This window comes from Myotis davidii, unplaced genomic scaffold, assembly GCF_000327345.1.
Source record: "Myotis davidii unplaced genomic scaffold, ASM32734v1 scaffold233, whole genome shotgun sequence".
Taxonomy (NCBI): domain Eukaryota; kingdom Metazoa; phylum Chordata; class Mammalia; order Chiroptera; family Vespertilionidae; genus Myotis; species Myotis davidii.
The window spans coordinates 1,217,421-1,229,744 of NW_006285917.1; the positions used below are offsets into that span (position 1 = coordinate 1,217,421).

Below are 12,324 nucleotides of genomic sequence, written 5' to 3' on the forward strand. Positions count from 1 at the left end.
CTGGGTCCCTGCTCTCAGAAGCCTTTGCCACTGATATTAATGGACTGAAGATCTGCCACCTGCATGACATTGATGCCACTGTTGGCAAGACGGGCAATACCCTCTGGACAGATGGCCTCCATAGCTACCATATTGGTGGTAATAAGGGCCGAAGAAGTGGCAGCACCACTGCCTTCTGAACCAGCCCCACTGTCCAGGGGCAAAGTGCCCACACTCAGGGCTACGCCTGTGCCTCCCTTCTTATTCTGATGGGTCTTGATATGCTTTGACAGGTGGTCACTCCTCATGAAGCGCTTGGGACACTCAGGGCAGGCAAATTTCTTCTCACCTAAGTAAAAAAAAGAGAAAGAATATTAGAAATGAACATCTCAGGATGTAGGGGGTACCTTGTCCAATTACTGCTTTCCAACTTTATAAGCCATACTATTAGGCCAATTTTAGAAGGTGAAAAAAGAAAGAAAAATCTAATGAGTATCTTTTGCTTTTTGGAGGAAGAAAAACAGGTAAGGGTTGGGGAATAGCAGTTCCTGGCCATACATTTTCTTCACACCACAAACCCAAGAAGGAGAAAGTGTCTGTGCCCTGAATTCCCAGCGTAAGTCCCAAATTTCATTTTTCCTGGACAAACTCAATTGCCCACCCCCTGAACCAAACATCCTGTGGGGAAACGATACAGTGACTAGCTTAAGCCAATCATGGCCCATTCCTGGAGGTGGGAGTAGGATTAATCCTGCCCAAACCAGGTAATTATGAATAGAGACAGAGGGATTGTTTTCAAAGGAAACTTGGCTTTCTGGTACCAAGGAAGAGAGGAATAAATGAAAAACAAAAAAAGAAGAAAGGGATGGAGAGAGGGAAGGAGGTTGATATTCAGAAAGGAAGGATTAGAGCAAAAATATCTGGCAGGACTGAGACTAAAAAGAGTAATTGGATCCTCCAAAATTCCACTCAACTAGCTCCTTCCTTCTCTTTAAAAAATTTTTATTTTATTATTTTTAAAATGTGTGGTTTTTTATTGATTTCAGAGAGGAAGATAGAAACATCAATGAGAGCAATGATGCAGTCATCATAGAGATGACTACACACCCCACCCACCAGGGATTCAGGAATGCAACCCAGCCCTGGCCAGTGTTTCTCTGTGGTTAAAGCGTCAGCCCCTGCACTGAAGGGTCACAGGTTTGTTTCCTGGTCAAGGGCATGTACCTGTGTTTCAGATTCCTCCCTGCTCCCAGTCAGGGCGAGTACAAGAGGCAATCAGTCAATGTGTCTCTCTCAACATTGGTGTTTTGTTTTTGTTTTTCTCCCTCCCTCCCGCTCTCTCTGAAAGCAATGGGGAAAAAAAATCCTCAGGTGAGAATTAAAAAAAAAGGAAGAAAGAGACTGCAACCCAGGCATGTACCCTGATGGGGAATCGAACCAGCAACTTCTTGGTGCTAGGGACAAGATGCTCAACCAACTGAGCCACACCAGCTGGGCAGCTCCTTCCTTCCTTCCTTTTTTTATAATGTATTTTTATCGACTTCAGAGAGGAAAGGAGAGGGAGAGAAAGAGAGAGAGAAACATCAATGATGAGAGAGAAGCATCGATCAGCTGCCTCCTGCATGCCCCCCACTGGGGGTCGAGCCCACAACCAAGGCATGTGCCCTTGACCAGAATCAAACCGGGGACCTTTCAGTCCACAGGCCAATGCTCCATCCACTGAGCCAAACTGGCCAGAGCTCCTTCCTTCTTAAAGGTTTTCCAGATTAACTCCAATTCCATTTGTGATCCATACATTTAGTTTCAATCGTAAGTTGCTCAGTATTTTTAGTTATTTCACAGGTACATTTTGTGCCTTTCCATTCTGGTCTATTACTATTTCTTTCTTCTCCAGGCTCCTACTCACCTGTGTGTGTGCGTTTGTGCCTCTGCAGCTCATCCGAACGCGTGAAGCGTTTCCCACAGTATGACCAGGTACACATGAATGGCCTCTCGCCTGTGTGCCAGCGCAAGTGTGCCCGTAGGTGTGAGGTCTTGCCATATACTTTGCCACAGCCTTGAATGTGGCAAATGTGCTGTTTCTTTTTGCCAGGATCCCCAGAGCCCCTGTAAGTGAGAATACAAAGTATTCATCATTCATTCTAGAGATAAAAATGAAAGTACCACAAAGTGTCAACAATAATTACCCGACCCATTCAAAACTACCTAGAACTTTTTTTTAAAATGGCTTCTCTTTAGTATCAAAATATAAATCTTTAGTTGATTCTGGTTCTTAATACCCAAAATTCAAGCTGTAGGTTTCCTCTCTACCAGACATTTGCTCTTTTCTGCTTTCCTGTTCCTTAATCCAATTTTGTTGTTTGAAGAAATAATCATTCTCACAGTGATCTGTGAAGTCTGTGGGGCATTTTTTTTTGTGTGAAAGAAGTTTAAATCTCAATACGAGCATTTTCCACAGGAACTACTGTGAATGTGGGAGTATTTTTTGCTAGGAATGTATTTATAAGCAAAGGGTTTCTCCATTTAAGCACCTGGTTAAGGAAAATATTTTACACCTGTAGAGCTTTTTCCTAAAATAAAGAACCAAATGGTGAAGATTAACAGCTGAAAAGCTGAAGCAATATCAGGGAGTTCAGTGGAAGAAGAAGATGGACTGAATAGAAGTTAAAGAGGGGAATAAGATTCCTAACTAATTCAAGGCTTGTAAAAAATTATTCCCGTCCTGACCGGTTTGGCTCAATGGATAGAGCATCGGCCTGTGGACTGAAGGGTTCCAGGTTTGATTCCGGTCAAGGGCATGTACCTTGGTTGTGGGCACATCCCCAGTAGGAGGTGTGCAGGAGGCAACTGGTCGATGTTTCTCTCTCTTCGATGTTTCTAACTATCCCTTTCCCTTCCTCTCTGTAAAAAAATCAATAAAATATATTAAAAAAAAAATTATTCCCTGTATGGAGCAGATCCTAGCTCCTCTAAGGAATCAGCTCTGAAATGTTTTTGCAAACCAATTTGTTCCATATGTAATCCATTAGTGGGCATTGGGGAGATTTCCAAGAGGGACTTTTCTTTGGTTTTAACACATATTAGCAGAAGGGGGAAAAAAACATAATAAAAACTAGAGGCCCAGTGCATGAAATTCGTGTACAGGTAGGGTTCCTAGGCCTGGCTAGCAATCAGGGCCGATCAGGGACTTCCGGCTGCTGGCCAGGGCCTCCCTTTGGTTCACACCACCCCCTGGTGGTCAGCGCACATCATAGTGAGTGATTGAACTCCCGGTCGAACTCCCAAGGGGACAATTTGCATATTACGTATTAGGCCTTTATATATATAATACATAAGAGAAGATAAAGTTACTCTTAGGTGGAAATCTGAGAAGTTTCTTCAAAAATTTAAATCCACTTTAAGCTTTGTTAAAGGCAAACACTATTGTACTCAGTGCTTTTTTTTTTTTATGGATTCCTCACCAGAGGATTTCCCCCCCCATTGTTTCTAAATGGGGGGAGGGAGGACAAACATCAATGTGAGAGAGACACATTGATTGGTTGCCTCTCAAACACACCCCAACTGGGACCCAGGTACATGCCCTTGACTGGGAATCAAACCCACAACCTTACGGTGTGCAGACTAACATTCTAACCACTGAGAAACATCAGTGTAGGCATACTCAGTGCTTTAATTCAGGTTTTTCCTGTAATGTAGTGTTAACCTACAAATAACTCAGATTATTTTTGTTTTGGTACTTTTCTTACTTTTGTGCTTATTTTTATTGGGACAAAACTTTTGGGTTTTTTTGTTAATCCTCTCCCAAGGATATTTTTTTCATCATTGATTTTTTTAGAGACAGTGGAAGGGAGGGGGAGAGACAGAGAAACACTGATTGGTTGCCTCCCGCACCCGCCCCAACCAAGCTGGGATTGAGAGCCTGCAACTGAGGTACATGCCCTTGACTGGAATTGAACCTGCGACCATTCAGTCCGCAGGCTGACACTCTAACCACTGAGCAACTAGCTAGGCTGGGACAAAACTTTAACAGATTTTCTTTTTCAAAGGCATTTTTTAAAAAATATATTTTATTGATTTTTTACAGAGAGGAAGAGAGAGGGATAGAGAGTTAGAAACATTGATGAGAGAGAAACACCGATCAGCTGCCTCCTGCACGCCCCCTACTGGGGATGTGCCTGCAACCAAGGTACATGCCCTTGACTAGAATCGAACCTGGGACCCTTCAGTCTGCAGGCCAACGTTCTACCCACTGAGCCAAACTGGTCAGGGCTCAAAAGCATTTAATCAGCTATGTAACTTTCTATTCTCTCAAAAGTAGTGACTTGCCCAGCTGGAGTGGCTCAGTTGGTCGAGTGTCATCTCACGAACCAAAAGATCACCAGTTCGATTCCTGGTCAGGGCACACACCCAAGCTGGGGATGAAGCCTGCAGCCTGGGCGTGTGTAAGAGGCAGAGGAACCATGTTTCTCTCATGGATGTTTCTCTCTCTCTCCCCCCTCCTTCCTCTCTCTCTAAAATCAATAATATCTAAATAATAATATCTAAATATCTAAAATCAATATATATATATATATATATATAGCAATGACTTGAAAGAAAAAATAGAACTTGAAACTCTCCAGAGATAATACTGAACAGTATTACTAACAAGAAAACTGTCAGCACTTTATTCTGCAGAACATGTTAGGGTCCCTGATGGAAGAATTTTCTATCTGGACTAAGCCATTTTTGTTTATTTTGAAGGAAAATAAGACTCTGGAAAACTCTTATTCTCACAAGCCATTGTAAAAACACATTAGTGTAGCTTTTTCATTTCTTTGCAAGGCTGTTTTACAAAGCAACCTTGTTAAAACCATCTCAATATAGACATACGGTAACAATCATTAGACCAGCTGGCTCCATCTGATTTCCTTATCTGTAAGAGAAAGCAGGCGCCTATTAAGGCCCAAGGTCTTACAGTCAATAAAAGGATCAGAGCTGGAAACAAGATCTATAATATGACCTAATCAAATGTATTGTGTTATTTCTCATCCCTCTGCAACACTGCCAAGTCTTAAATGTTTAAAAAAAAAAATCAACCTCTTACCTCCAAATCCATTCACTACTCTTAAGATACTGGCTTAGTCAACTTACCTTCCTTCACTATCTTTACAGTAGGGGCAGGTGCATGCTTCCCGCCGGGTCCTCCGACCAGCTTGGGGTTGGGGATCTGGGCTATTCTCTCCTTCCTCTCCTCCTGCTGTGTCATCATGTATTCCATCACCACCGGCCCCATGGAGGCCAAGCTGAGCTCCATGATGAGTTGGAACATGTGTGGGAGGCAACCAATCGATCTTTCTTTCTCTCTCTCTACCATCCTTCTTCCCTCGTTCCACTCTCTCTAAAAATCAATGGAAAAAATATCCTTGGGTGAGGATTAAAAACAAAAACAAAAAAAGGGAAGAAAATACAAAGGGCTAATTAAATTTATGAAAGCATAGTCAATCTCACTCAATTTTTAAAATGCAACTCTATACTGGACTTTTGTAAATTTTCACCAGATTACAAATAGTTAAAACTCTAATAATGCACAGCATCAGCCAGAGTATGGGGAAATAGGCATTTTTATATATAGGTAGTGACAAATAGAACAACCTTTTTGAAGGCCAACTTGGCAATATTAAAATTTTAAATGCACACCATCAAAGTAATTTCACTTTGAACCAGCAATGTCCTATGGTATACAAATATATGACAATAGGGTTTTGTGTAACAGGAAAAAACTGGAAACAATCAAAATGTACATCACTGAGGCACTAAATAAATTATAACCTTATGCAATGGACTACTATACATTCATTAAAAGAATGAGATAAAGGTATATACTGTTACAGAAAGATGTCCAATAAATCTCTTATTCATTCCCTGAGTTAAACTACTATGGAGGCAATCAAATAGTACTGACTAAAAATAAGACTTTAAGGTATTCCAAACTAGAAATCATACAAAACCTAAGAGGCAAAACTTCCTCAAATGAGCAGAAAATTGTGCTGAATATTCAGCAGGGAATAGGAGCTATATACTGTAAGTTTTGAAACAATGGGGAGAAGAAAGAGCTAGCTATACCCTCAGGAAAGTTTTTTTAAAAAAATATATGTTATTGATTTTTTACAGAGAGGAAGAGAGAGGGATAGTTAGAAACATCTATGAGAGAGAAACATCAATCAGCTGCCTCCTGCACACCCACCACTGGGAATGTGCCCGCAACCAAGGTACATGCCCTTGACCGGAACTGAATCTGGGACCTTTTAGTCCGCAGGCCAATGCCATATCCACTGAGCCAAACAGGAAAGTTCTGATGTGAGATTGGATCCTTTCAGAATGCTAGAAAAAGGAAGAAAATATAAAGCATACATACATTCTATTATGTCTTTTGATGTCATTTGCTTTTAAAGATAAAAAGTGAATGAAATCACTAATTTTTGTCCTCAATAAATTAAAATAGATAATCACAAAGCTCTAGGCCAGTGTTTTTCAAACTTGTAACACCTGAAACCCAGCTCGGCCAGCATGGTTGAGCATCAACCTATGAAACAGGAGGTCACCATTCAATTCCCAGTCAGGGCATATGCCAGCGTGGGGTATGCAGGAGGCAGCCAATCAATGATTCTCTCTCATCATTGATATTTCTATCTCTTTCTCCTTCTCCCTTCCTCTTTGAAATCAATAAAAATATATTTTCAAAAAAAACCCAAAACAAACCTGCAACCCAAAGTAAAAAATACATTTACACTGTGACCTAGTACATATAACTGAAACAAAAGTTTCATACACAATGCTTACCTTTATGATAAACAATGTAAATTTTTCTAGACTCTACTTCGTTTTTTTTCCCCTTAGTACTTATTTTATGGGTTGATTACAATTGACATTTTCAAAAACTGCTCTAGGCCAGTGGATAAATATAAGGTTTTAGAGGAGCAGATAGCATTCTTCTCAGGTTTTCAAAACATCTACTATGAATAAGTATTCATCTACGAAAGCACCTTGTAAGTTAATGACTCTATCCATATTTAAGATTTCTATAAATGGAGTGTTGAATTGGCCTGCTTTGTTTTACCTATTCTATAAAGAAGGGAGTAAGTGTGGTAGATCAAACTCACCATCTAAAATCTAGACTCTTGATTGTATTCCTGTACCTAATCTCTACTCTTCCCAGTTCATAAACTTGCTTTTGAGTTACTATGCCTAATAATAAGCTCTTCTTGTGCTTTCCTGCTCACTCTACCACTTCTAAGTACTAGCCTATGGTATTAAAATAAATTTAACTAAAATGTTTTGAGAATTTCATAATATTGGTAGAGCTAAAACTAGATATTACTAGAATACAGGGTTAAGAACAGGTTCTGAAGTAAATATGAGTTCCTGCACCACGATTTGATTAGCTTTTAACAGTGAGCAAGTGACTTCTCATATTATTAATCTCAAAGTTATCATGAAAAAGAAATGAAATAAATATAAGGTGCTTAGTGTGATATCTGTCACATAACAAACATTCAACACATTGTAGTTAACATTAGCAAAATGTCTTGTGGGAAAATCATACCATGAGAAATCATGGAATAAAATATATAGAGCCCTTTGAGACAACATGGATGGACCCAGAGATTATTATGCTAAGTGAAATAAGCCAGTCAAAGAAAGACAAATATTGCATGATGTCACTTATTTGTGGAATCTAATGAACAGAATAAATTGACCAACAAAATAAGTCCAGAGGCATGAAGGCATGGAACAAACTGATATATTGGGGCGTGGGGGGTGGGAAGAGATAAACCAAAGAACTTATAGCCCATGGACACAGACAATAGTGTGGTGAAGGCCTGTGTGTGTGTGTGTGTGTGTGTGTGTGCAAGGGCTGAGTGGAGGACATCTGTAATACTCTCAACAATAGAAAAAACTGTGTTACTGCTTAGAAACTGTCTCTAGTGGGGATGGAGAATTTATCCTTTGACATTAGCTCAAATAGCCCAGCAGATAAGGCTAGTTAGGAGCTAGTTAGTATCACCAAAAATTATCTACCAAAATTTACCTTCAGAAGAGAAATTTATGAAACTGTAGATCCAGCTATCTATCTACAACAGGTCTTTAGAATCAAGATAAGACAAAACTGTGGTTATACCTGAAACTAATACAAAATAATACTGAATGTAAACTATAATTTAACTTTAAAACAAACAAGAAAAAGCATGGTGCTGATAATCAAATCATTTTCTTGATCTATTTTCCAAACTAACCTAAGTCCATTAAATTTAGAGATGCAATTCATTAACCCCCAAAGGTTTCCCCTGTCCAAATCAACTGGGAAGAGGCAAACCTTTCTCCATTTTATTGAAACACTAGAGGCCCGGTGCACAAAATTCATGTGGGGGGGTGGGTGGTGGGTGGGGAGGGGTCCCTCAGCCCGGCCTGTGCCCTCAGTGGATGTCCGACGGCCACAGAGACAAGAGAGGCTCCTGCCACTGCTGCTGCGCTTGCCAGCTGTGAGCCCAGCTTCTGGCTGACCAGCACTCCTCCTGTGGGAGCATATTGACCACCAAGGGGACAGCTCCTGCGTTGAGCATCTGCCCCCTGGTGGTCAGTGCACATCATAGCAACCAGTCGTTCCACCATTCGGTCTATTTGCATATTAGGGTTTTATTATCCTAGCTAATAATAGACAAACATGGTAACTGACCGTACCTTCACTACGCCTACCAATGGCTAATCAAGGTGATATGCAAATTAATCGCCAACAAAGATGGCGGCTAATTTGCATACATAGGTGTGAAGCGGCGGAGTGAAGACTGAAGGCGGCTCAGGCCAGACCAGCGAAGAAGACTGAAGGTGGCTCCAGCCGGAGCAAAGGCCTGGGTCCCGGGTGCCAGAGGAAAACCGGTGCCGGCAGCCAGGAGAAGGGAAAGCCTACTGCATGAATCTCTTCGTGCAACAGGCCTCTAGTATAGGATAAGAATGTTAACTCAGGACAGGGCATAATTAAATAAAGAAACAAAGAAATACTTAAGAGATATTAGGATTACTTAAAACCATTATGTTTAACAGTAATCAGTTTGGCTCAGTGGATAGAGCTTCAGCCTGGGGACTGACAAGTCCCGGGTCCGATTCTGGTCAAGGGCACATGTCCGAATTGTCGGCTCAATCCCCTGTAGGGGGCAGCCAATCAATGACTTTCTCTCATCGTTGATGTTTCTCTCTCTCCCTCTCTGAAATTGATAAAAATATATTTAAAAACTCTCTGAGGTGGCTTAGAGTTCAGGGTTAAATACCATCTTAATAGGGAAAGGGAAGGGGGGAAATATGTGGGTTTTTTTAAGGACAGTAAATAATTTTTAGGAAAGATGAATGGCAACCAATTTATTGGGCTCTACAAAAACAGATGGAGGTATGGGAGTTTGTGAAGAAGTTTGTCTGGGTGTGGGTCAACGTCTAGTCACCTCTGCTGTGACAAGAGTTAATCTTCCTCGTTGATGAAACTCCCTGGGAGGGATCAAAGACAATTGAATTCTTATTGGAGGATCTGTCTATAGGCAGATATGAAAGTTCTGAGAAAGCCTCTTCCTCCAGTTCTTGCTTTTCAAGTGCCAAGGGTTCAAAATAATTAATATACAAAGTGGCATATTTTGTGGAGGCATATCCTAAACTCCTACAGTGATATTTTGTCATAGCAGATTCTGCAACCCTCAACACCAACTGTCAAATACATGTTTTTAAACGATTATCAAAACCAATTATTGCCTGGCTCAGTGGTTGAGCATAACCTTGAGCATCAACGGATTGATGTTTCTATTTCTTTCTCCTCCCTCTCCCTCTCTGAAATTGATAAAAATATATTTAAAAAGCCCCAAAATCCCATGTTTAACCCTTTTTCAACAGTGGTTGAGTACTGACCCATGAACTAAGAGGTCACAGGTTCAAATGCTGGTCAGGACACATGCCCAGGTTGTGGACTCGATCCCCTAGGACAAGCATGTCAAACTCTTGGATCACAAGGAATATTTCTGCAGCCCAGCCAATATAATGGTATGTAAGAAACGTTTTAATAAAAATTTCGTAACTTGCCCAGCTGGCGAGGCTCAGTGGTTGAGCATCGACCTAGGAATCAGGAGGTCATGGTTCGTCCTGGTCAGGGCACATGTCTGGTTGCTGGCTCGATCTCCAGCAGGGGCCGTGCAGGAGGCAGCCCATTAATGATTCTCTCTCATCACTGATGTTTCCATCTCTCTCTCCCTTTCTCTCTGAAATCAATAAAATATATTCTAAAAAAATTTCGTAACTTAATTTTTACACTATCCTGTTATACATAATTATTATTAACAAACTACAACACTCACTAATGACTGATTACTATAATCGTGTTGCATTCATTTCCCTTACATGCCTTATGCACAGGAGCACAATTTCTCTTCACTAATACTAGAAGCAAGTATTTTAGCAGCCAATTGCCATGTGTTAGTCTTGTACTGACTTGTTTGGTGTCCACAACAGGAAATATTTTGCTTTTGGAGAACAAGAAAAATGTGTTTATTTGCATTACACTTATTAATCTGTGCAGTTATTCAGTGTCTGGTAAGTTCATGTTCAAGAAAAAAATATTAATTTTTATTAAAATGTTCTATTAGTTTATGTTAATGATTACTCATTTATTTCAGCCCTTTCTATTTAGCATGTCTCTATAGAAATAAATCTACTTTTCTATGAAAACTGAAGCTTTTGTTTTTTTGCGGCCCACAGAAACTTAAACCTTGTTTATTTGGCCTGTGTTAGCCTTTGAGTTTGACATGCTTGTTCTAATCTAGACAATGTTATCTGTAGTACTGAGACTTTAAGGGAGCTAAATAAAATGAAGTTTGCTAAAAGTTTGACACTTCACATTTTGATACGTGGGACAAATTTCCTTACTGTTAACACTTACAAACAGCATCAAATTCCTTTGCAAGCAAACCAATGATTAAAACCAAAATAGTCCATGGAGTAAACATTTTCAATACCAAAAAAGTACAGGAAGTGAAGATTCCTATTTTATGTAAACCCCTATTTCATATGCCTATTTCTTAAGTTGAAATGCCTACTTCTTAGGTTTGTATGATAAGGCACAAGTATATTTTATTGCAATAAAATTTTTTTAAACTTAAGCCCAAGCTGGTATGGCTCAGTTGGTTGAGCGTCATCCCTTGGACCAAGAAGTTGCTGGTTTGCTTCCCAGTCAGGGCACATGCGCTGGTTGTGGGCACGATCCCCAGTAGAGGCATGCAGGAGGCAGTTGATCAATATTTCTCTCTCACATCAATGTGTGTGTCTCTCCTCCTCTCCCTTCCTCTCTCTCTTTCTCCCTCTATAATAAAAACATATATAGTTTTTTAAACTTAAGACTTAAGTCATGCCGAAGCCGGTTTGGCTCAGTGGACAGAGCGTCGGCCTGCGGACTGAAGGGTCCCAGGTTCGATTCCGGTCAGGGGCATGTACCTGGGTTGCAGGCAATTCCCCAGTGGGGGATGTGCAGGAGGCAGCTGATCGATGTTTCTCTCTCATCGATGTTTCTAACTCTCTATCTCTCTCCCTTCCTCTCTGTAAAAAATCAATAAAATATATTTTTTAAAAAAAGACTTAAGTCAATTAGTTGTCAGAATGTTTTCAGGAATAAATCAAAGAACCATCAGTAATTAAGTCTAGACATGATGCTATGTTAGTGCTTTTATTAAGACAGCTCTGAGGGAAGAAAAAAAGACAGCTCTGACCAGGCATTTGACTAAAAGTTTAATTACCACTACACCAAGATGCTTCTGAATAAGCTAGAGATAAGAATATCCATTGTCTGGGATGACAGGACAACTGTCATTTTCTAAGGCTCAAAGGTGTCATTTAATTAATTTCAAAATGAGAAATGCTTGCCGGCAACAAGCCATCTTTGCTTTCATTGGTCTTTTACGTATGAATAATTAAAACAAGGAGATAAGCAATTACCAGTCACTAAGAATGATTTACCTTTAAAAAGCATGTTAAAACACACTGTAAATTTCAATAATTTTCCTTGTGCAATCCTAAGCAGCAATAATTCCTGTTTCAAGTCTCAATCCTTGAGGTCTATTTTAAGCATCTTACTTTACAAATATTCAAGATTTAAATCAGGGGTCCTCAAACTTTTTAAGCAGGGGGCCAGTTCACTGTCTCTCAGACCGTTGGAGGGCCGGACTATAGTTTAAAAAAAAACTATGAACAAATTCCTATGCACACTGCACATATCTTATTTTGAAGTAAAAAACCAAAATGGGAACAAATACAATATTTGTATTTGCATGTGGCCCGCGA

The 12,324-nt window shown here is 40.1% G+C and overlaps 1 protein-coding gene across 1 annotated transcript in view; it reads right to left on the minus strand.

The window, feature by feature from the left end:
* Positions 1-14: 14 nt before the first annotated feature.
* The window catches only part of SP1 (Sp1 transcription factor), a 24,315-nt gene continuing 12,005 nt past the window's right edge, over positions 15-12,324 (minus strand). Inside the window, 3 exon segments of the mRNA XM_006779364.1 lie at positions 15-328; positions 1,886-2,085; positions 5,113-5,278. Coding sequence (XP_006779427.1) covers positions 15-328; positions 1,886-2,085; positions 5,113-5,278 — 680 coding nt within the window.